The 25,849-nt window shown below is 49.2% G+C and overlaps 1 protein-coding gene across 1 annotated transcript in view; it reads right to left on the bottom strand.

Moving 5' to 3' along the window:
• Window positions 1–25,101, bottom strand: part of LOC308147906 (uncharacterized protein) — a gene marked incomplete at both ends in the record, with an annotated part of 27,056 nt that extends 1,955 nt beyond the window's left edge. Inside the window, 29 exon segments of the mRNA XM_080521290.1 lie at window positions 1,312–1,419; window positions 1,621–1,764; window positions 1,839–2,006; window positions 2,079–2,462; window positions 2,843–2,911; window positions 3,812–3,919; window positions 4,011–4,079; window positions 4,375–4,558; window positions 4,760–4,866; window positions 4,975–5,047; window positions 8,295–8,455; window positions 8,825–8,914; window positions 9,008–9,163; window positions 12,115–12,219; window positions 12,301–12,361; window positions 12,435–12,488; window positions 12,572–12,616; window positions 12,793–12,855; window positions 13,896–13,940; window positions 14,685–14,765; window positions 15,800–15,841; window positions 16,269–16,331; window positions 16,584–16,619; window positions 16,688–16,756; window positions 16,832–16,948; window positions 17,033–17,077; window positions 19,367–19,501; window positions 19,940–20,011; window positions 25,048–25,101. Of these exon segments, the coding sequence (XP_080377416.1) occupies window positions 1,312–1,419; window positions 1,621–1,764; window positions 1,839–2,006; window positions 2,079–2,462; window positions 2,843–2,911; window positions 3,812–3,919; window positions 4,011–4,079; window positions 4,375–4,558; window positions 4,760–4,866; window positions 4,975–5,047; window positions 8,295–8,455; window positions 8,825–8,914; window positions 9,008–9,163; window positions 12,115–12,219; window positions 12,301–12,361; window positions 12,435–12,488; window positions 12,572–12,616; window positions 12,793–12,855; window positions 13,896–13,940; window positions 14,685–14,765; window positions 15,800–15,841; window positions 16,269–16,331; window positions 16,584–16,619; window positions 16,688–16,756; window positions 16,832–16,948; window positions 17,033–17,077; window positions 19,367–19,501; window positions 19,940–20,011; window positions 25,048–25,101 (2,908 nt within the window).
• Between the last annotated feature and the right edge of the window lie 748 nt (window positions 25,102–25,849).

Here is a 25,849-nt window from a genome sequence, read left to right as displayed (position 1 = left end):
CTCTAGTTCTGGACTGTAGTACTCTATTACTCCAGTACTCTACTCTAGTACTCTGCTCCAGTACTCTAGTACTCTACTCAAGTACTCTACTCCAGTACTCCACTCCAGTACTCAAGTACTCTGCGCCAGTACTCCAGTACTCTACTCCAGTACTCTAGTACTCTACTCTAGTACTCCAGTACTCTGCTCCAGTACTCTAGTACTCTACTCCAGTATTCTAGGACTCTACTCCAGTACTCCAGGACTCTACTCCAGTACTCCAGTACTCTACTCTAGTACTCTGCTCCAGTACTCTACTCCAGTATTCTAGGACTCTACTCCAGTACTCCAGTACTCTACTCTAGTACTCCAGTACTCTACTCTAGTACTCTGCTCCAGTACTCTAGTACTCTACTCCAGTATTCTAGGACTCTACTCCAGTACTCCAGGACTCTACTCCAGTACTCTACTCCAGTACTCTACTCTAGTACTCTGCTCCAGTACTCTACTCTAGTACTCTGCTCCAGTACTCTAGTACTCTACTCCAGTATTCTAGGACTCTACTCCAGTACTCCAGGACTCTACTCCAGTACTCTACTCTAGTACTCCAGTACTCTACTCTAGTACTCTGCTTCAGTACTCTACTCCAGTATTCTAGGACTCTACTCCAGTACTCTACTCTAGTACTCCAGTACTCTACTCTAGTACTCTACTCCAGTATTCTAGGACTCTACTCCAGTACTCCAGGACTCTACTCCAGTACTCCAGGACTCTACTCCAGTACTCTACTCTAGTACTCCAGTACTCTACTCTAGTACTCTGCTCCAGTACTCTAGTACTCTACTCCAGTACTCCACTCTAGTACTCCAGTACTCTACTCTAGTACTCTGCTCCAGTACTCTAGTACTCTACTCTAGTACTCTACTCCAGAATTCTAGGACTCTACTCTAGTACTCCAGTACTCCAGTACTCTACTCCAGTACTCCACTCCAGTACTCTAGTACTCCAGTATTCTAGGACTCTACTCCAGTACTCCAGTACTCTAGTACTCCACTCCAGTACTCCACTCCAGTACTCTAGTATTCTAGTACTCCACTCCAGTACTCCAGTACTCTAGTATTCTAGTACTCCACTCCAGTACTCCAGTACTCCAGTACTCTAGTACTCCACTCCAGTACTCCAGTACTCCAGTACTCTAGTATTTACAGTAACCTGTTTCCAGCCAGGTTGAGTCCACTACAGTCTCACTAGTCCACAACTAGTCTGGGACCAGAAGTGACCCGGTTTAGAAGCGGTTTGATCCAGACCGGGTCCAGACCGGCTGGGTCTCACCTCGTGGTCCAGGGAATCCATGGAGGCCAGCAGGTCCTGGTCTTCCTGGAGACCCCTTGATGGGGGTGAAGCTGGTGGTTCCTGGAAGTCCTGGGGTCCCTTTACAGCCTGGAGGGGGACAGGGGGACAGGGGACATGGGCCGGGGGATAGGGGGAGGGGGACATGGGAAGGGGAACCGGGGATAGGGGGTGGGGACAGGGGGACGGGGACATGGGACGGGGGACGGGGTACAGGGGAAGGGGAAGGGGACAGGGGACTGTAGTACTACTGCAGTAGACCATGTAGCACACGAGACCTGGTCCCAGTACCTTTCAGTCCTTTGGGTCCGTCACATCCTGGACCTCCGTCTCGTCCTCTGGACCCGGTCTCTCCAGTCTTGCCGGGCTCTCCGGTACCCCCGCTGGGTCCTGGACTACCTGGTCCTCCATCCTGGCCCCGGGACCCGGTGAGACCTGGAACCAGTCTGGCATCTCAGAACCAGTATCGCTAGAGGACTTTACTGACCCGGTCCCAGAGACCAGCTCACCTTTAGGCCCGCACAACCCGGGTAGACCTGGACCTCCGTCGGTCCCCTGAGGTCCCGGAGGACCCGGGTACCCGGAGAAACCTAGAGGACCCGGTTTACCAGTATCTCCTCGAGGGCCAAGACCCTGGGGACCCTCAAATCCAATGTCCCCCTTCTGGCCCAGGAAACCTGCAAGAAGAAGGGGGGCAGGTGAACTAGCAGGTCCTCATCAGGACCAGGACCATGAGGGACCAGGTCTACCTGGAGGTCCGCTGGGCCCCTGGAGGCCGACGGGGCCTCTGGCTCCAGGTGGTCCCAGGTTACAGAGCCTGGGTCTGGGTCCTGGAGGACCGGTCCTCCCTGGGAACCCGTCCACGCCGCTCTGGCCCGGGACTCCGGGGACACCGGTCTCACCCAGACCACCTGCGGAGACCAGGGACCAGAACATGAGGACCCAGGTCCAGCTGGAGGTCCTGGACCTGGAACCACACTCACCTGGGGGCCCTTCTGGTCCTGGGGGTCCGGGGACTCCTTTAGGTCCCCGGGAGCCCGGTGGACCCGGGAAGCCGATGGGGCCCGAGGGCCCAATGAGCGAGTCCCCATCTGGTCCACTGAGTCCAGGAGAACCCTGGAGTCCAGGAGAGCCTGAGGAGAGAGACCAGGACCCTGTGAAGACCCTGACCTGACGGGAGTCTAGAATCTGCAGGTCTCTAGACCCAGGTGGCTCCAGGGGGATTCCAGAGACTCCGTAGACCCTAGAGACCCTCTAGTGACTCTGTAGGGACTGTAGAGACTCTGTAGGGACTGTGGGGACTTGGTAGGGACTGTTGGGACACTGTAGGGACTGTAGAGACTCTATAGGGACTTTGTAGGGACTCTGTAGGGACTGTAGATACTCTGTAGGGACTGTAGGGACTCTGTAGGGACTCGTTAAGTAAAGATTGAGAAAAGTCTGATCAACAGGAAGATCAAAGGATCAAAAGACTTTATAAAGTAAAACATGTGGTTTAATTTAACATGTGAACCTGGATCTCCACTGTAACTGACTCCTTCGGCTCCTTCGTCCCCAACGTCTCCGACGACTCCCCGAGGGCCTGCAGGGGGAGACAGGTGTGTGTCAGGTAAGTCTCAGGTAAGTGTCAGGTGTGTCTCAGGCAAGTGTCAGCTGTGTCTCCAGGTGAGTCTCAGGTGTGTCTCAGGTGTGTCTCCAGGTGTGTCTCCAGGTGTGTCTCAGGTGTGGCTCCAGGTAAGTGTCAGGTGTGTCTCCAGGTGTGTCTCAGTTGTGTCTCCAGGCAAGTCTCAGGTGTGTCTCCAGGTTAGTGTCAGGTGTGTCTCAGGTGTGTCTCCAGGTGTGTCTCCAGGTGTGTCTCAGGTGTGTCTCAGGTGTGGCTCCAGGTAAGTGTCAGGTGTGTCTCCAGGTGTGTCTCCAGGTAAGTGTCAGGTGTGTCTCCAGGTGTGTCTCAGGTGTGTCTCCAGGTGTGTCTCCAGGTAAGTCTCAGGTGTGTCTCCAGGTGTGTCTCAGGTGTGTCTCCAGGTGTGTCTCCAGGTGTGTCTCAGGTGTGTCTCCAGGTAAGTGTCAGGTGTGTCACAGGTGTGTCTCCAGGTAAGTCTCAGGTGTGTCTCCAGGTGTGTCTCAGGTGTGTCTCCAGGTGTGTCTCCAGGTCAGTGTCAGGTGTGTCTCAGGTGTGTCTCCAGGTGTGTCTCCAGGTAAGTCTCAGGTGTGTCTCCAGGCAAGTGTCAGGTCTGTCTCCAGGAGTGTCTCAGTTGTGTCTCCAGGCAAGTCTCAGGTGTGTCTCAGGTGTGTCTCCAGGTAAGTCTCAGGTGTGTCTCCAGGTAAGTCTCAGGTGTGTCTCAGGTGTGTCTCCAGGTGTGTCTCCAGGTCAGTGTCAGGTGTGTCTCAGGTGTGTCTCCAGGTAAGTCTCAGGTGTGTCTCCAGGTAAGTGTCAGGTGTGTCTCCATGTAAGTGTCAGGTGTGTCTCAGGTGTCTCAGGCACCTGGACGTCCAGGTGGACCCAGAAGTCCGTCTCTTCCTTTGTCCCCTTTCGCTCCATCTGGACCAGTGAGCCCCCGGAACCCTGGAGGACCAGGCAGACCCGGGTACCCTGCAGTGGTGGAGGGGGGGGTGGAGTTTACTGGGGGGGGGGGGGACAGGAGGCGGAGACTACAGGTAGAGAGGTGGGTGGAGTCACTTACCTGCATTTCCTGAATCTCCCTTCTGTCCCGGAGCTCCAGGGTTACGAGGAACACAAGGGAGAGTGTCTCCTGTGGGGGGGGGAGGGGGGTTATACCTGGTACCAGTATCGGTACCAGTCCTGAGATTGGTACCAGTCCTGATATCGGTACCAGTATCAATACCAGTATCAGGACTGGTACCGATACTGATACTGATACTGGTATTGATACTGGTACCGATATCAGGACTGGTACCAGTCCTGATATTGGTACCAGTATCAGTACCAGTATCAGTACCAGTGTCAGTACCAGTATCAATACCAGTATCGGTACCAGTACCAGGACTCCTAGCAGAGCGTCTTTCAAACATCAACCTGTTTCGTACCTTTGAGTCCCTTCGGCCCCGGTGGACCAGGAAACCCGTCTGGTCCTGGAGCTCCAGGGGCCCCCTGTTCTCCAGACACCCCCACCAGACCTGGTCCCATAGAACCTGGAGGTCCGAAGAACCCCTTCGGTCCCATGGAACCCAGAAAGCCTCGATTTCCAGGGAGTCCCTGGGAGCCTTCCCCCTGAAAAAAGCAGATTCATCAAGACAAGCAGGGCAGAGCCCCCCCAGTAGAGCCCCCCCAGCAGAGCGCTCCCAGCAGAACCCCCCCAGTAGAGCCCCCCCAGCAGAGCCCCCCCAGCAGAGTGGTCCCAGCAGAACCCTCCCATCAGAGCCCCCCCCCCCCCCAGAAGAGTTGATCTAATGCTGAGTCCCTGGGACTGACCTTGGGACCGGGCTCTCCGGGGGACCCCGGGGGCCCATCGAATCCATTCCTCCCGGAGAACCCTGGTCTACCTGTAGAACCTGTAGAACCCGGGTTCCCCTTCAGTCCTGCAAAGAACAGAGTCAGAGTCAGTTTGTTCAACCGGCCAATCAGAGGACGGGATCGTTTAGTTCAAGAAGGTTCTGATCAAAGAGGAGGAATAGAACTCCACTGACCTTTGATCTCCACCACTATGAAGTCTCCCTTCTGCCCTTTGAACCCAGGAACTCCTTGAAACCCTGTGAAGCCCTGAAACCAACCAATCAACCAACCAGTCAACCAACCAACCAATCAACCAATCAACCAGTCAATCAACCAACCAGTCAACCAACCAATCAACCAATCAACCAGTCAATCAACCAACCAGTCAACCAACCAATCAACCAATCAACCAGTCAATCAACCAACCAGTCAACCAACCAGTCAATCAACCAACCAATCAACCAATCAACCAGTCAATCAACCAACCAATCAACCAATCAACCAGTCAATCAACCAACCAGTCAACCAACCAATCAACCAATCAACCAGTCAATCAACCAACCAGTCAACCAACCAGTCAATCAACCAGTCAATCAACCAACCAGTCAACCAACCAATCAACCAGTCAACCAACCAATCAACCAACCAATCAACCAATCAACCAGTCAATCAACCAACCAGTCAACCAACCAATCAACCAATCAACCAGTCAATCAACCAACCAGTCAACCAACCAGTCAATCAACCAACCAATCAACCAATCAACCAGTCAATCAACCAACCAGTCAACCAACCAATCAACCAATCAACCAGTCAATCAACCAACCAGTCAACCAACCAATCAACCAATCAACCAGTCAATCAACCAACCAGTCAACCAACCAGTCAATCAACCAACCAGTCAACCAACCAATCAACCAGTCAACCAACCAATCAACCAACCATCCAATCAACCAATCAACTGGTCAATCAACCAACCAGTCAACCAACCAATCAACCAATCAACCAGTCAATCAACCAACCAGTCAACCAACCAATCAACCAACCAATCAACCAGTCAACCAACCAACCAACCAATCAACCAGTCAACCAACCAACCAGTCAACCAACCAGTCAATCAACCAGTCAACCAACCAATCAACCAACCAATCAACCAGTCAACCAACCAATCAATCAACCAACCAGTCAACCAACCAACCAATCAACCAGTCAACCAACCAATCAATCAATCAACGAGTCAACCAACCAACCAGTCAACCAACCAATCAATCAATCAACGAGTCAACCAACCAACCAGTCAACCAACCAATCAACGAGTCAACCAACCAACCAATCAACCAACCAGTCAACCAATCAACGAGTCAACCAACCAACCAGTCAACCAACCAATCAACCAACCAGTCAACCAATCAACCAACCAGTCAACCAACCAACCAGTCAACCAATCAACCCAATCAACCAACCAACCAGTCAACCAACCAATCAACCAACCAGTCAACTAACCAACCAACCAACCAGTCAACCAACCAATCAACCAACCAGTCAACCAATCAACAAGTCAACTAACCAATCAACCAACCAACCAATCAACCAGTCAACCAACCAACCAGTCAACCAACCAATCAACCAACCAGTCAACCAACCAGTCAACCAACCAGTCAACCAACCAACCAGTCAACCAACCAGTCAACCAACCAGTCAACCAACCAGTCAACCAACCAATCAACCAACCAATCAACCAACCAGTCAACCAATCAACCAACCAATCAACCAGTCAACCAACCAATCAACCAACCAGTCAACCAACCAACCAACCAATCAACCAACCAGTCAACCAACCAATCAACCAACCAGTCAACCAACCAATCAACCAACCAGTCAACCAATCAACCAACCAGTCAACCAACCAACCAGTCAACCAATCAACCTACCAACCAACCAACCAGTCAACCAACCAACCAACCAACCAACCAGTCAACCAACCAACCAACCAACCAACCAATCAACCAACCAATCAGTCAACCAATCAGTCAACCAATCAACCAACCAATCAGTCAACCAATCAGTCAACCAATCAACCAACCAGTCAACCAACCAACCAATCAACCAACCAGTCAACCAACCAGTCAACCAATCAACCAGTCAACCAACCAACCAGTCAACCAATCAACCAATCAACCAGTCAACCAACCAATCAACCAACCAGTCAACCAATCAACCAACCAACCAGTCAACCAGTCAACCAACCAACCAATCAGTCAACCAATCAACCAGTCAACCAACCAACCAATCAACCAACCAGTCAACCAATCAACCAATCAACCAACCAGTCAACCAATCAACCAGTCAACCAACCAATCAACCAACCAGTCAACCAATCAACCAACCAACCAGTCAACCAACCAACCAGTCAACCAACCAACCAATCAGTCAACCAATCAACCAGTCAACCAACCAACCAACCAACCAACCAACCAACCAACCAGTCAACCAACCAGTCAACCAATCAACCAATCAACCAGTCAACCAACCAATCAACCAACCAGTCAACCAATCAACCAACCAGTCAACCAACCAATCAACCAACCAGTCAACCAATCAACCAACCAACCAAATCAGTCAACCAATCAACCAACCAATCAGTCAACCAATCAATCAACCAGTCAACCAATCATCCAGTCAACCAACCAATCAACCAACCAGTCAACCAGTCAACCAACCAATCAACCAACCAACCAGTCAACCAGTAAACCAGTCAACCAACCAACCAACCAACCAACCAGTCAACCAGTCAACCAGTCAACCAACCAATCAACCAACCAACCAGTCAACCAGTCAACCAACCAATCAACCAATCAACCAGTCAACCAACCAACCAGTCAACCAACCAACCAATCAATCAGTCAACCAATCAACCAGTCAACCAACCAACCAACCAACCAACCAATCAACCAGTCAACCAACCAACAAGTCAACCAACCAACCAACCAACCAGTCAACCAACCAATCAACCAACCAACCAACCAACCAACCAATCAACCAACCAACCAGTCAATCAATCAACCAATAAACCAGTCAACCAATCAACCAGTCAACCATCCAACCAACCAGTCAACCAGTCAACCAACCAATCAATCAACCAGTCAACCAACCAATCAACCAACCAATCAACCAACCAGTCAACCAATCAATCAACCAATCAACCAACCAATCAACCAACCAATCAACCAACCAATCAATCAACCAATCAATCAACCAGTCAACCAACCAATCAACCAACCAGTCAACCAACCAATCAACCAATCAATCAACCAGTCAACCAACCAATCAACCAATCAACCAACCAATCAATCAACCAATCAATCAACCAATCAACCAACCAATCAACCAATCAATCAATCAACCAACCAACCAGCAGATTGTTTGGTCAGTTGGTCAGTTGGTTAGTTGCTGGTTTGGTCAGTTGGTCAGGTGCTGTGACCTCTGACGACCTCTGAACTGGTCAGTGACTCACCTGTTCACCGTTCAGTCCCGGATCTCCAGGCAAACCTGAGTCTCCTCTCAGGCCCGGAGGTCCTGGAGGTCCAGGGAACCCTGGAGCTCCGAGAACCCCTACAGAACCGCGGGGGCCCGCAGCAAGAGCCGCCGCCTCGCAGGTGCAGGCGCCGTTCGGTCCTGGAACACGGCCAGAGAGCAGAACGTTACAATCCTGTTCTCTCCTGAAGAGGACGAGTCTGGTTCTATATCTGATTCTCCGTCAGAACATCATGAACTTTATCCTACGTCGTCACTGCGTCTGGTTCTCCGTCAGAACATCGTCGTCACTGTGTCTGGTTCTCCGTCAGAACATCGCGAACTTTATCCTACGTCGTCACCGCGTCTGGTTCTCCGTCAGTACATCGTCGTCACCGCGTCTGGTTCTCCGTCAGAACATCGTCGTCACTGTGTCTGGTTCTCCGTCAGAACATCGCGAACTTTACTGTCGTATTTCGCGGTTTGTCACGTCTTTCTTGGTGAAAAATTGAGGTTCCTTCAACCACTGACCTTTGAACCCTTGGAACCCCTTGGACCCCGGGGAACCCAGCAGACCTGGCTCTCCAGGGGATCCCGGGGCCCCGGGAAGACAGTAAGCACCTGGAGGTCAGAGAGAGAACAACATGTTCTGGTGAGTTCTGGTGAGTTCTCCTGAGTCCTGGTGAGTTCTACTGAGTTTTAGGTTCTGGTGACCTGGGATCCCCCGCTGCCCTTTCAGGCCCCGCAGTCCAGGCTTTCCCGGTTTTCCAGGTTCTCCAGGTGCTGGTCCTCCTTTGAAGACCTCGCCTGGGTCTCCCTTGGTCCCCTTGCACCCGGGTGCACCGGGTCCACCGGGGGGGCCGGCCGGTCCTGAACAGAACAACCGACAACCGCCGTCATTCGGGAGGGCACCATTTTAGCGCACCATTTTAGCGATAAGCTACTGCTAGCTATAGCGCACCATTTTAGCCATAAGCTACTGCTAGCTATGGCGCACCATTTTAGCCATAAGCTAATGCTAGCTACAGCGCACCATTTTAGCGGTAAGCTACAGCGTACCATTTCAGCGATAAGCTACTGCTAGCTACAGTGCACCATTTTAGCGATAAGCTACTGCTAGCTACGGCATAGCATTTTAGCGATAAGCTACAGCGCACCATTTTAGCAATAAGCTACTGCTAGCTACAGCGTACCATTTTAGCGATAAGCTACTGCTAGCTAGTGTACCATTTTAGCGATACGCTACTGCTAGTGACAGCGTACCATTTTAGCGATATGCTACTGCTAGCTACAGCATACCATTTTAGCGATAAGTTACAGGGCACCATTTTAGCGATAAGCTATTGCTAGCTACAGTGCACCATTTTAGCGATAAGCTACTGCTAGCTACAGCACACCATTTTAGCGATAAGCTATTGCTAGCTACAGCGCACCATTTTAGCCATAAGCTACTGCTAGCGACAGTGTACCATTTTAGCCATAAGCTACTGCTAGCGACAGCGTAGCATTTTAGCGATAAGCTACAGCGTACCATTTTAGCAATAAGCTACTGCTAGCTACAGCGTACCATTTTAGCGATAAGCTACTGCGAGCTACAGCGTAGCATTTTAGCGATAAGCTACAGCGTACCAATTTAGCAATAAGCTACTGCTAGCTACAGCGTACCATTTTAGTGATAAGCTACTGCTAGCTACAGCGTAGCATTTTAGCGATAAGCTACAGTGAACCATTTTAGCGATAGGCTACTGCTCGCTACAGCGCACCATTTTAGCGATAAGCTATTGCTAGTGATAGCATACCATTTTAGTGATACGTTACTGCTAGCTACAGCGCACCATTTTATCGATAAGCTACTGCTAGCAACAGCGCACCATTTTAGCCATAAGCTACTGCTAGCAACAGCACGCAATTTAACGATAAGCTACTGCTAGTGACGGCACATTATTTTAGCAATACGCTACTGCTAGCTACAGCATACCATTTTAGCCATAAGCTACTGCTAGCTACAGCGTGCCATTTTAGCGATAAGCTAATGCTTGCCACAGCGTACCGGGCACCATTTAGCGATAAGTTACAGGGCACCATTTTAGCAATAAGCTACTGCTAGCTACAGCACACCATTTTAGCCATAAGCTACTGCTAGCGACAGCGTAGCATTTTAGCGATAAGCTACAGCGCATCATTTTAGCAATAAGCTACTGCTAGCTACAGCGTACCATTTTAGCGGTAAGCTACTGCTAGCTACAGCGTACCATTTTAGCCATAAGCTACTGCTAGCTACAGCATACCATTTTAGCGAAAAGCTACTGCTAGCTACAGCGTACCATTTTAGCAATAAGCTACTGCTAGCTACAGCGCACCATTTTAGCGGCCAGCTACTGCTAGCTACGGCGTACCATTTTAGCCATAAGCTACTGCTAGCTACAGCGTAGCATTTTAGCGATAAGCTACAGTGAACCATTTTAGTGATAAGCTACTGCTAGCTACAGTGCACCATTTTAGCGATAAGCTACTGCTAGCTACAGCGTACCATTTTAGTGATAAGCTACAGCACACCATTTTAGCGTTAAGCTACTGCTAGCTACAGCCTAGCATTTTAGCGAAAAGCTACAGCGCACCATTTTAGCAATAAGCTACTGCTAGCTACAGCGTACCATTTTAGCGATAAGCTACTACTAGCTAGTGTACCATTTTAGCGATACGCTACTGCTAGTGACAGCGCACCATTTTAGCGATAATCTATTGCTAGCTACAGCGCACCATTTTAGCCATAAGCTACTGCTAGCGACAGCGTAGCATTTTAGCGATAAGCTACAGCGTATCATTTTAGCAATAAGCTACTGCTAGCTACAGCGTACCATTTTAGCAATAAGCTACTGCTAGCTACAGCGCACCATTTTATCGGCAAGCTACTGCTAGCTACGGCGTACCATTTTAGCCATAAGCTACTGCTAGCTACAGCGTAGCATTTTAGCGATAAGCTACAGTGAACCATTTTAGCGATAGGCTACTGCTAGCTACAGTGCACCATTTTAGCGATAAGCTACTGCTAGCTACAGCATACCATTTTAGTGATAAGCTATAGCACACCATTTTAGCGATAAGCTACTGCTAGCTACAGCATAGCATTTTAGCGATAAGCTACAGCGCACCATTTTAGCAATAAGCTACTGCTAGCTACAGTGTACCATTATAGCGATAAGCTACTGCTAGCTAGTGTACCATTTTAGCGATACGCTACTGCTAGTGACAGCGTACCATTTTAGCGATATGCTACTGCTAGCTACAGCATACCATTTTAGCGATAAGTTACAGGGCACCATTTTAGCGATAAGCTATTGCTAGCTACAGTGCACCATTTTAGCGATAAGCTACTGCTAGCTACAGCACACCATTTTAGCCATAAGCTACTGCTAGCTACAGCGCACCATTTTAGCCATAAGCTACTGCTAGCGACAGCGTACCATTTTAGCCATAAGCTACTCATAGCAACAGCGTAGCATTTTAGCAATAAGCTACAGCGTACCATTTTAGCAATAAGCTACTGCTAGCTACAGCGTACCATTTTAGCCATAAGCTACTGCGAGCTACAGCGTAGCATTTTAGCGATAAGCTACAGCGTACCAATTTAGCAATAAGCTACTGCTAGCTACAGCGTACCATTTTAGCGATAGGGTACTGCTAGCTACAGCGTACCATTTTAGCGCTAGGCTACTGCTCGCTACAGCGTACCATTTTAGCGACAGGCTACTGCTAGCTACAGCGTACCAGCGGCGCCCAGACGCCCTGCGCTGCCTTGCTTGTGGGCATCAGGCACTGACCTTTGGTTGATCTACCCGGAGCTCCGGGGGGCCCCTGAGGTCCCATCAGGCCCATGTCCCCAGGGGGGCCGCTGAGTCCAGGGTCTCCAGGTTCCCCGGGGCCACCTGTCAGACCAGGAAGGGGGCTGGAGTTTCATGCCAGCGGCTGACGAGGACCAGTGCTCTGATTGGCTGCTGGGCGTTTACCTGTGTGTGTGACATCACCGTACTGCGCCAGACCTTGGACACCTGGATCCCCCATTAGGCCCTGGAAACACAAACCCTCATGAGACCAGGAAGGTCCAGGTCCAGGTTCTGAGACCGGAACCACGGTGACTCACCTTCGGACCTTCTCGTCCAATCAGACCCGGCAGACCCGGGACCCCTCGGGTCCCCTGGAACCACAAACACACCTGGTTGGAGTTGAAGACCTGAAGAACCAGGACCCTCAGACCTGGAACTGGGTCGTTGGACTCACCTTGACGCCCTTGTCTCCCTGTAGACCGGATCTCCCCGAGAACCCCTGAGACACAAAGAGACTGTGAGGGATCAGGACCCAACAGGATCTGGTTTCTGGGACCAGTCCACCAGAACCCACCGGTCCATCAGAACCCACCGGTCCAGAACCCACCGGTCCATCAGAACCCACCGGTCCAGAACCCACAGGTCCAGAACTGACAGAAGAAGACCAGGTCTTACCCTGGGTCCAGGAAATCCCACAATCCCCGTCTCTCCTTTCTCTCCAGGGAGCGAGTCCAGACCCTGGAACCACCAGAACCCTCAGAACCTCATCGAGCTGCATGTGAACTCATCAGATTAACTCATCAGATTAACTCAGTGGATTAACTCAGTAGATTAACTCAGTGGATTAACTCAGTAGATTGACTCATCAGATTAACTCAGTAGATTAAATCAGTAGATTAAATCATCGGATTAACTCAGTAGATTAACTCAGTGGATTAACTCAGTGGATTAACTCAGTGGATTGACTCATCAGATTGACTCCGTAGATTAAATCATCGGATAAACGCATCAGATTAACTCAGTAGATTAACTCAGTAGATTGACTCATCAGATTAACTCAGTAGATTAAATAATCAGATTAACTCATCAGATTAACTCAGTAGATTAAATAATCAGATTAAATCATCAGATTAACTCAGATTAACACATTAGATTAACTCATCAGTTTAACCCATCAGATTAACTCAATAGATTCACACATCAGATTAACTCATCGGATTAACCCATCAGATTAATTTATCGGATTAACCCATCAGATTAACTCAGTTGATTAAATAATCAGAGTAACCCAGTAGATTAAATCATCAGAGTAACTCATCAGATTAACTCAGTAGATAAAATCATAAGAGTAACTCATTATATTAAGTCGGTAGATTAAATCATCAGATTAACGCATCATATTATTGATCAGATTAACTCAGTAGATTAAATTATCAGATTAACTCAGTAGATTAACGCATCAGATTATTAATCAGATTAACTCAGTAGATTATTTAATCAGAATAACTCAGATTAAATAATCAGATTAACTCAGTAGATTAAATATTCGGATTAACTCAGTAGATTATTCAATCATATTAACTCAGTAGATTAACTCAGTAGATTAATGCATCAGATTAACTCAGTAGATTATTTAATCAGATTAACTCAGTAGATTTAATCAGATTAACTCAGTAGAGTAACTCCGTAGATACTGGTCTCCAGTGGAACCTTAGAAGAACCTTCAGTGAAGACTGTTTCTAGAACCGGATGGTGAAGTACTGAACAGAACCGCGTACCGGCAGACCTGGACCTCCACAGGCTCCTTTGGACCCTCGAGGACCCTGAAGAACAGAACCAGCATCAGAACCAGCAGAACTTGGTGATAAAACATCAAGAACCAACATTGGAACCCAACTTGAGACCTTGACGGCAGAACTTTATATCAGACGTTATTAGAACTTCATCATGAGAACCTCATAATCTAACGTAAACACTAACATGAGGACCTCACAGTCTAACTTAAACACTAACATGAGGACCTCATAATCTAACATAAACACGAGCATGAGAACCTCACAGTCTAACATAAACACTAACATGAGAACCTCACAGTCTAACATAAACACTAACATGAGAACCTCAAAATCTAACATAAACACTAACATGAGAACCTCACAGTCTAACATAAACACTAACATGAGGACGGAACGTAAACACTAACATGAGAACCTCATAATCTAACGTAAACACTAACATGAGGACCTCACAGTCTAACGTAAACACTAACCTGAGAACCTCACAGTCTAACGTAAACACTAACATGAGAACCTCACAGTCTAACATAAACACTAACATGAGAACCTCAAAATCTAACATAAACACTAACATGAGAACCTCATAATCTAACGTAAACACCAACATGAGAACCTCATAATCTAACGTAAACACTAGCATGAGGACTGAACGTTGACATGAGGACATGAGGACGGAACGTTAACATGAGCAGTTCGTTAATCGTTGGAACGTCAGGTTGAAACAGTCCAGCTTTGATCTGATTGGCTGAGGGTTGCTGAAGCTCTGCCCACCTGCTCTCCTTTGATGTACAGGTCCCCTGGAGGGTCCACGATCTCAAAGGGACCTGGAGGACCCTGGACCCCCTGGTCGCCCTGCGGGACACCGTGTGGTCATGACTACAGTACTACGGTACAATGGTACTATGGTACTATAGTATTACAGTTTTACAGTACCACAATATTACAGTACTGCAGTATTACAGTACTGCAGTATTACAATATTACTGTACTACAGGACTACAGTATTACAGTACTACAGTATTGCAGTACTACAATATTACAGTACTACAGTATTACAGTTATGCAGTATTACAATATTACTGTACTACAGGACTACAGTACTACAGTATTGCAGTACTACAATATTGCAGTACTACAGTACTGCAGTATTACAATATTACTGTACTACAGGACTACAGTATTACAGTACTACAGTATTACAATATTACAGTACTACAGTATTACATTACTACAATATTACAGTACTGCAGTATTACAATATCACTGTACTACAGTACTGCAGCCTTACAGGACTACAGCATTACAGTACTACAGTATGACTGTACTGCAGTACTATAGTACTACAGTATTACAGTACTATAGTATTACAGTTTTACAGTACTACAATATTACAGCATTAAAATATCACAGTACTACAGTATTACAGTACTACAACATTACAGTACTACAACATTACAGTACTACAGTATTACAGTACTGCAGTATTACAATATTACTGTACTACAGCACTGCAGCATTACAGGACTACAGTATTACAAAACTGCAGTACTGAAGTACTATAGTATGGCAGTAATATAGTACTACAGTATGGCAGAAATACACACAACTACAGTACTACAGTAATATAGTACTACAGTAATACACAGTACTACAGTATATAGTATTACAGTACTACAGTATTACACACTACCACAGTTTGGCAGTAATACACAGTACAACAGTACTAGAGTACTTCAGTACTAGAGTATTCCAGGGCTGTCCCCAGTACTGCTGCAGTGGTACTGAGAGTACTGAGAGTACTGAGGTAGTGAGGTAGTGAGGTATTGAGAGTACTGAGGTACTGAGAGTACAGAGGTATTGAGGTAGTGAGAGTACTGAGGCTGTACCTCGTCTCCCTTCTGTCCAGGCAGCGAGCGACCTTTCTGCCCCTGGAACACACGCACACGCACACGCACACGCACACGCACACGCACACACACACACACACACACACACACACACACACACACACACACACACACACACACACACACACACACACACACACACACACACAAACAAAGAGCAGCTTCAGAGTTATACTGACCCTGCTGAGATCACAGATCACAGATTACAGATTACAGATTACAGATTACACTGCAGTAGTACTCACAGGAGGACCTCGAGCACCAGACCGACCAGGAACACCCTGCGCACACACACACACACACACACACACACACACACACACACACACACACACACACACACACACACACACACACACACACACACACACACACACTCCTTTATCATCATCACCATCACCATCACCATCATCATCATCATCATCATCCTCATCAGGCTGTGACTCACGTTGAGACCATCTGGTCCTCCAGGACCTGGACCTCCTGCTGGACCAGCTAGACCCTGTTCTCCCTGCAGACGGAGAACCAGAGAACCGTCATGTGACCTTTGACCTCTGAGAGGAACAGCAGCAGCCGCTAGCAGTTAGCGGCTATCAGTTAGCCACTAACAGCGCTATCAGTTAGCGGCTAACAGTTAGCTGCTAACTGTTAGTGGCTAACTGATAGCGGCTAGGAAGATCGTCACAGGATAACAGAGATAGAGGACTGGTCAATCTGTGTGTGTGTGTGTGTGTGTGTGTGTGTGTGTGTGTAGCTGCCTGACCTGCAGACCGGGCTCTCCGCTGGGTCCCGGGTCTCCCTGTAGAAACACACACACAGTGTTGAGGTATGGTTCTCGGGTTCCGCCCCCCCCTGCCGGTTCCTTACCGTGGCCCCGGGAACCTGGACGTAGAACACGGCCGGAGCTCCAGCAGGCCCCTTGAGTCCTGGGAAGCCCTGCGGGACCAGACACTGTTACCATGGTGACCACCCCCCCCCCCCCCCCCCCCCCCCTTAAGACAGGTTCCTGACCGGTTCTCCGTCGGGTCCTTGTTCCCCGGGCAGCCCGGTCCGTCCCCGCTCGCCCCGTGTCCCATTGCACCCATCGGGGCCGGGGAAACCCGGCCCTCCGGCAGAACCCGGGAGTCCCTGGACAAACACAACACCAACGGCGTGACGTCACGCTCGGCCAATCAGAGGAGGCCGCAGGCCGGCGGAGGCGGGGCTTCTTACCGGAACGCCTTCCAGTCCCGGGAACCCGGTGACGCCCACCACGCCCTGGAAGCACATGACAACAAACCGCTGGTCACATGACGCGGTGGCCATCTTTGTTCTTCGGACAGGAAGTGACTGCAGGTGGGAAAACGCTCCTTCTACGTCCAGGCCACCATGTTGGATTCTGGCGGCCATGTTGGATTCTGGTGGTGGCCATCTTGTAAATCTGGCGGCCATGTTGGATTCTGGTGGTGGCCATCTTGGAGTTCTGGTGGTGGCCATCTTGTAAATCTGGTGGCCATGTTGGAATTTTGGTGGCCAAGTTAGAATTTGGCCTGGTTGGAATTATGATGGTGGCCATGTTGGATTCTGGTGGCCATCTTGTACTTTTGTTGGCCACGTTGGAATTCTGGTGGCCATGTTGGATTCTGGTGGCCATGTTGGATTCTGGTGGCCATCTTGTACTTTTGTTGGCCACGTTGGAATTCTGGTGGCCATGTTGGAATTCTGGTGGTCATGCTGAATTCTGGTGGCCATGTTGGAATTCTGGTGGCCATGTTGTATTCTGGTGGCCATGTTGTATTCTGGTGGTGGCCATCTTGGAAATCTGGTGGTGGCCATCTTGGAAATCTGGTGGTGGCCATCTTGGAAATCTGGCAGCCATGTTGGAATTTTGGTGGCCAAGTTGGAATTTGGCCTGGTTGGAATTATGGTGGTGGCCATGTTGGAATTTTGGTGGTGGCCATGTTGGATTCTGGTGGCCATCTTGTAATTTTGTTGGCCACGTTGGAATTCTGGTGGCCATGTTGGATTTTGGTGGCCATGTTGGATTCTGGCGGCCATGTTGGCTTCGGGTGGCCATGTTGGACATATGGTGGTAGTCATCTTGGAATTTTGGTAGCCATTTTGGATTCTGGTGGCCATGTTGGAATTCTGGTGGCCATGTTGGAATTTTGGTGGCCATCTTGGAATTCTGGTGGCCATGTTGGATTCTGGTGGCCATGTTGGATTCTGGCGGCCATGTTGGATTCGGGTGACCATGTTGGACATATGGTGGTAGTCATCTTGGAATTTTGGTAGCCATGTTGGATTCTGGTGGCCATGTTGGAATTCTGGTGGCCATGTTGGAATTTTGGTGGCCATGTTGGAATTTTGGTGGCCATCTTGGAATTCTGGTGGCCATGTTGGATTCTGGTGGCCATGTTCGATTCTTGTGGCCATGTTGGATTCGGGTGGCCATGTTGGACAAATGGTGGTAGCCATCTTGGAATTTTGGTAGCCATGTTGGATTCTGGTGGCCATGTTGGAATTCTGGTGGACATGTTGGAATTTTGGTGGCCATGTTGGACATATGGTGGTAGCCATCTTGGAATTTTGGTAGCCATGTTGGATTCTGGTGGCCATGTTGGAATTCTGGTGGACATGTTGGAATTTTGGTGGCCATGTTGGAAGTCTGGTGGCCATGTTGGAATTCTGGTGGCCATGTTAGAATTCTGGTGGCCATGTTGGATTCTGGTGGCCATGTTGGATTCTGGCGGCCATGTTGGATTCGGGTGACCATGTTGGACATATGGTGGTAGTCATCTTGGAATTTTGGTAGCCATGTTGGATTCTGGTGGCCATGTTGGAATTCTGGTGGCCATGTTGGAATTTTGGTGGCCATGTTGGAATTTTGGTGGCCATCTTGGAATTCTGGTGGCCATGTTGGATTCTGGTGGCCATGTTCGATTCTTGTGGCCATGTTGGATTCGGGTGGCCATGTTGGACAAATGGTGGTAGCCATCTTGGAATTTTGGTAGCCATGTTGGATTCTGGTGGCCATGTTGGAATTCTGGTGGACATGTTGGAATTTTGGTGGCCATGTTGGACATATGGTGGTAGCCATCTTGGAATTTTGGTAGCCATGTTGGATTCTGGTGGCCATGTTGGAATTCTGGTGGACATGTTGGAATTTTGGTGGCCATGTTGGAAGTCTGGTGGCCATGTTGGAATTCTGGTGGCCATGTTAGAATTCTGGTGGCCATGTTGGATTCTGGTGGCCATGTTGGAATTTTGGTGGCCATGTTGGATTCTGGCGGCCATGTTGGAATTTAGCCATGTTGGAATTTTGTCGGCCATGTTGGATTTCTGGTGGCCATGTTGGATTCTGGTGGCCATGTTGGATTCTGGTAGCCATGTTGGAATTCTGGTAGCCATGGTGAAGCTCAGGTAGAACTGAAGTTGGCCCCAGAACTGATCTTAAAGAACCAGAACCTCCAGAGAAAAGCTGGACTGGATCAAGACTTTGTTCCGGTCTGGACCGGTCCGGGACAGTCCTGTGGACCAGGACCAAAACCAGGAAACATTGCTCACCACGTCTCCTTTGGGTCCGGGCCGGCCCGTCGGGCCCTCGCCTCCTCGGTGGCCCTTCTGTCCCGGAGCCCCCTGAGGCCCCGGGAAGCCCGGAGGCCCCTGGGGGCCCTGCAGATCCAGAGACCCTGGAGCCCCCTGCACACACACACACACATACACACACACACACACACACACACACAGTGTGTTGGTACAGCTGGGACAGCAGACAGGACAGTGTCTCCATGAGTCACACACTCCAACGAGTCCAGAGAAAAGAGAGATCAGAGCTGTCACATCGCATCTCACACACACACACACACACACACACACACACACACACACACACACACACACACACACACACACACACACACACACACACACACACACACACACACACACACACACACACACACACACACACACACACACACACACACACTGTGGAATCTGATGACTCATCAGATGGTAAAGTTCTTAAAGTTAATAAATTCCTCAGTAACACTCCTCCAGTCTCGTTATACTGTGTGTGTGTGTGTGTGTGTGTGTGTGTGTGTGTGTGTGTGTGTGTGTGTGTGTGTGTGGACTCACCCTGGTTCCCTTGGCTGGGAAACACTGGCAGGTGGAACAGTCCCGTCCACCGCACCGCTCAGCCTCGCCGCCCTGAGGGTCAGAGGTCAGAGGTCAGAGGTCATGTCTCTCTCCTCAACAGGTCCTGGACACTCTGTTTCCACGGCAACGCTCCAGGTGAACTCACATCGTAGGGTACCAGGACAGTTTCATGTTGATGACAGGGTTTTGAAAATGATGCCTGTTTCCATGGCAATGGAAGAAACACTGAGGCCATGGAGTGACCCAGAGGTCACCTCTCTCTCTCTCTCTTTACCTCTCTCTCTCTCTCTCTCTCTCTTTACCTCTCTCTCTCTTTCTCTCTCTCTGTCTCTTTACCTCTCTCTCTCTCTCTGTCTCTTTACCTCGCTCTCTCTCTCTGTCTCTTTACCTCTCTCTCTCTCTCTGTCTCTTTACCTCTCTCTCTCTTTCTCTCTCTCTGTCTCTTTACCTCTCTCTCTCTCTTTACCTCTCTCTCTTTCTCTCTCTCTCTCTCTCTTTACCTCTCTCTCTCTGTCTCTCTCTCTCTCTCTGTCTCTTTACCTCTCTCTCTCTCTCTCTCTCTTTACCTCTCTCTCTCTGTCTCTTTACCTCTCTCTCTCTCTGTCTCTTTACCTCTCTCTCTCTGTGTCTCTTTACCTCTCTCTCTGTCTCTTTACCTCTCTCTCTCTGTGTCTCTTTACCTCTCTCTCTGTCTCTTTACCTCTCTCTCTCTTTACCTCTCTCTCTCTTTACCTCTTTCTCTTTACCTCTCTCTCTTTCTCTCTCTCTGTCTCTTTACCTCTCTCTCTCTCTCTTTTTACCTCTCTCTGTCTCTTTACCTCTCTCTCTCTCTCTTTTTACCTCTCTCTCCCTCTTTACCTCTCTCTCTCTTTACCTCTTTCTCTTTACCTCTCTCTCTTTCTCTCTCTCTGTCTCTTTACCTCTCTCTCTCTCTCTTTTTACCTCTCTCTGTCTCTTTACCTCTCTCTCTCTGTCTCTCTCTCTGTCTCTTTACCTCTCTCTCTCTCTCTGTCTCTTTACCTCTCTCTCTCTCTGTCTCTTTACCTCTCTCTCTCTCTCTTTACCTCTCTCTCTTTCTCTCTCTCTGTCTCTTTACCTCTCTCTCTCTGTCTCTCTCTCTCTCTCTCTCTTTACCTCTCTCTCTCTCTCTCTGTCTCTTTACCTCTCTCTCTCTCTCTCTTTACCCCTCTCTCTCTCTGTCTCTTTACCTCTCTCTCTCTGTCTCTTTACCTCTCTCTCTCTCTCTCTCTCTCTCTCTTTACCTCTCTCTCTCTTTCTCTCTCTCTGTCTCTTTACCTCTCTCTCTCTCTGTCTCTTTACCTCTGTCTCTCTCTCTTTACCTCTCTCTCTCTGTCTCTTTACCTCTCTCTCTCTCTCTGTCTCTTTACCTCTCTCTCTCTCTCTGTCTCTTTACCTCGCTCTCTCTCTCTGTCTCTTTACCTCTCTCTCTCTCTCTTTCTCTCTCTCTGTCTCTTTACCTCTCTCTCTCTCTTTACCTCTCTCTCTCTCTTTACCTCTCTCTCTCTGTCTCTCTCTCTCTCTGTCTCTTTACCTCTCTCTCTCTCTCTGTCTCTCTCTGTCTCTTTACCTCTCTCTCTTTACCTCTCTCTCTCTGTCTCTTAACCTCTCTCTCTCTCTGTCTCTTTACCTCTCTCTCTCTCTGTCTCTTTACCTCTCTCTCTCTGTGTCTCTTTACCTCTCTCTCTCTCTGTACCTCTCTCTCTCTCTGTCTCTTTACCTCTCTCTCTCTCTCTTTACCTCTCTCTCTCTTTACCTCTTTCTCTTTACCTCTCTCTCTTTCTCTTTACCTCTCTCTCTCTCTCTTTTTACCTCTCTGTCTCTTTACCTCTCTCTCTCTCTCTTTTTACCTCTCTCTGTCTCTTTACCTCTCTCTCTCTCTCTTTTTACCTCTCTCTCTCTCTTTACCTCTCTCTCTCTTTACCTCTTTCTCTTTACCTCTCTCTCTTTCTCTCGCTCTGTCTCTTTACCTCTCTCTCTCTCTCTTTTTACCTCTCTCTGTCTCTTTACCTCTCTCTCTCTGTCTCTTTACCTCTCTCTCTCTCTCTGTCTCTTTACCTCTCTCTCTCTGTCTCTTTACCTCTCTCTCTCTCTCTCTTTACCTCTCTCTCTCTGTCTCTTTACCTCTCTCTCTCTCTCTCTCTTTACCTCTCTCTCTTTCTCTCTCTCTGTCTCTTTACCTCTCTCTCTCTGTCTCTCTCTCTCTCTCTGTCTCTCTCTCTCTTTACCTCTCTCTCTCTCTCTCTGTCTCTTTACCTCTCTCTCTCTCTCTGTCTCTCTCTCTCTTTACCCCTCTCTCTCTCTGTCTCTTTACCTCTCTCTCTCTCTGTCTCTTTACCTCTCTCTCTGTCTCTTTACCTCTCTCTGTCTCTTTACCTCTCTCTCTCTCTGTCTCTTTACCTCTCTCTCTCTCTCTCTCTCTCTCTCTCTGTCTCTTTACCTCTCTCTCTCTCTCTCTGTCTCTTTACCTCTCTCTCTCTCTCTCTCTCTCTTTACCCCTCTCTCTCTCTGTCTCTTTACCTCTCTCTCTCTCTCTGTCTCTTTACCTCTCTCTGTCTCTTTACCTCTCTCTCTCTCTGTCTTTTTACCTCTCTCTCTCTCTCCCTCCTTACCCCCCTCTCTCTCTCTCCCTACCTAGTTCTATGTCTCTCTCTCTCTCTTTACCTCTCTCTCTGTCTCTTTACCTCTCACTCTCTGTCTCTCTCTCTTTCTCTTTACCTCTCTCTCTCTCTCTGTCTCTCTTTACCTCTCTCTCTCTCTCTGTCTATTTACCTCTCTCTCTCTCTCTCTCTTTCTCTCTCTCTGTCTCCTTACCTCTCTCTCTCTGTCTCTCTCTCTGTCTCTTTACCTCTCTCTCTCTCTCTGTCTCTTTACCTCTCTCTCTCTCTCTCTCTTTACCCCTCTCTCTCTCTGTCTCTTTACCTCTCTCTCTCTCTCTGTCTCTTTACCTCTCTCTCTCTGTCTCTTTACCTCTCACTCTCTGTCTCTCTCTCTTTCTCTTTACCTCTCTCTCTCTCTCTCTGTCTCTCTTTACCTCTCTCTCTCTCTGTCTATTTACCTCTCTCTCTCTCTCTCTCTTTCTCTCTCTCTGTCTCCTTACCTCTCTCTCTCTGTCTCTCTCTCTCTCTCTGTCTCTTTACCTCTCTCTCTCTCTCTCTGTCTCTTTACCCCTCTCTCTCTCTGTCTCTTTACCTCTCTCTCTCTCTCTCTGTCTCTTTACCTCTCTCTCTCTGTCTTTTTACCTCTCTCTCTCTCCCTCCTTACCCCTCTCTCTCTCTCTCCCTACCTAGTTCTCTGTCTCTCTCTCTCTCTCAGACATCAGATCAGTGGATCTGTTATGACGGTTCAACAGCAGCAACGAGACACACACACACACACACACACACACACACACACACACACACACACACACACACACACACACACACACACACACACACACACACACACACACACATAGGAATGTAAACAGAATAGGATTCAGGAAGCAGATCTGTTATCAGATGGAGGAGCTGAGCTCTCATCCCTCCATCACCTCATCCCTGCATCACTCCTCCCTCATCCCTCCTCCCTTCATCACTCCATCCTCCATCACCTCATCCCTCCATCACTCCTCCCTTCATCACTCCATCCTCCATCACCTCATCCCTCCTCCCTTCATCACTCCATCCTCCATCACCTCATCCCTCCTCCCTCATCCCTCCATCACTCCATCACCTCATCCCTCCATCCTCCATCACCTCATCCCTCCATCACCTCCTCCCTCCATCACCTCATCCCTCCATCCTCCATCACGTCATGCCTCCATCACTTCATCCTTCCATCACTCCTCCCTCCATCCTCCATCACCTCATCCCTCCATACTCCATCACTTCATCCCTCCATCACCTCATCCCTCCATCCCTTCATCACCTCCATCTAGACACCTTTTGTGTCATCCAGACACCCTTTGACCTGGTCACCTGCAGACAGTGCGCGGAGCCTGACGGTGTTTCCAGGTGTTTCTTCAGTAACAGCTGGTTACCGCTGGTTACCGCTGGTTACCGCTGGTTACTGCTGGTTACCGCTGGTTACCGCCGCAGCGTTGCGGCGCCGCCCTGTTGGTGCAGCAGTGTGTCAGTGTGTGTGTGTGTGTGTGTGTGTGTGTGTGTGTGTGTGTGTGTGTGTGTGTGTGTGTGTGTGTGTGTCCCAAACGTTTCCCAGCATGCAGCAGTGTTTGTGTTGCGCCACATTCCTGCAGCGTTCAGTCAACCAGCTTATCTGAGCGCTGGAATGTGAGCTACGTCTGCGCCGTCAGCCTCCACCACGCTGCTCCACCCAGCATCCACCTCCATCACCAAGCATCCACCTCCATCACCCAGCATCCACCTCATCACCCAGTATCCACCTCCATCACCCAGCATCCACCTCCATCACTCAGTATCCACCTCCATCACCCAGAATCCACTTCCATCACCAAGCATCCACCTCCATCACCCAGCATCCACCTCCATCACCCAGCATCCATCTACATCACCCAGCATGCACCTCCATCTCCCAGCACCCACCTACATCACTCAGCATCCACCTCCATCACCAAGCATCCACCCAGCATCCACCTCCATCACCCAGCATCCACCTCCATCACCAAGCATCCACCCAGCATCCACCTCCATCACCCAGCATCCACCTCCATCACCAAGCATCCACCCAGAATCCACCTACATCACTCAGCATCCACCTCCATCACCAAGCATCCACCCAGCATCCACCTCCATCACCCAGCATCCACCTACATCACTCGGCATCCACCTACATCACCAAGCATCCACCCAGCATCCACCTCCATCACCAAGCATCCACCTACATCACCAAGCATCCACCTACATCACTCAGCATCCACCTCCATCACCAAGCATCCACCAAGCACCAGCTACATCACTCAGCATCCACCTCCATCACCAAGCATCCACCTCCATCACCAAGCATCCAGCTACATCACTCAGCATCCACCTCCATCACCAAGCATCCACCCAGCATCCACCTCCATCATCCGGCATCCACCTCCATCACCCAGCCAACCGGTTCACCAGAGGAACCCCTACAGGTGGAGCAGGTACTACAGGGTTTAGAGTCGTCTCCATGTTGCCATGGCGACGGGAAACTACCAGAGTGACGGAGAAAGACCTTGCTTTTGTCTGGCGCGGGTGGAGTCTGTGGGTGGAGTCTGTGGGTGGAGTCTCTGAGACCTAAGTCCTCACCGCCGGTCGTCCCACTGGACACTGGAGAGGGTCTACTGGTACTGGTACTCCTCTTCCTCCTCCTACTGGTACTCATACTCCTACTGGAACTCGTACTCCTACTGGTACTTGTACTCGTACTTCTACTCCTACTCATACTCGTACTCCTACTGGTACTCCTACTCGTACTCCTACTGGTACTTGTACTCATACTTGTACTCCTACTCATACTCGTACTCCTACTCGTACTCGTACTCCTACTGGTACTCATACTCCTACTTGTACTCGTACTCCTACTCATACTCCTACTGGTACTTGTTATCCTACTCATACTTGTACTTTTACTCCTACTCCTCCTCCTACTCCTACTCGTACTTCTACTCCTACTCCTACTCGTACTTTTACTCGTACTCCTACTGGTACTTTTACTCGTACTCCTACTCGTCCTCCTACTGGTACTCGTACTCGTACTCCTACTCGTCCTCCTACTGGTACTCGTACTCGTACTCCTACTCCTACACCCTACTGGTGCTCCTACTCCTACTCATACTCCCACTGGTACTCGTACTCGTACTCCTACTCCTACTGGTACACGTACTCGTAGTCATACTTCTACTCATACTCCTACTCGTACTCCTACTTGTACTCCAAC

This window comes from Blennius ocellaris, assembly GCF_963422515.1.
Source record: "Blennius ocellaris genome assembly, contig: SCAFFOLD_187, whole genome shotgun sequence".
NCBI classification, from domain to species: domain Eukaryota; kingdom Metazoa; phylum Chordata; class Actinopteri; order Blenniiformes; family Blenniidae; genus Blennius; species Blennius ocellaris.
The sequence above is the reverse complement of the archived record's forward strand: the minus strand, read 5'-3'. Positions and strand labels throughout refer to the sequence as shown.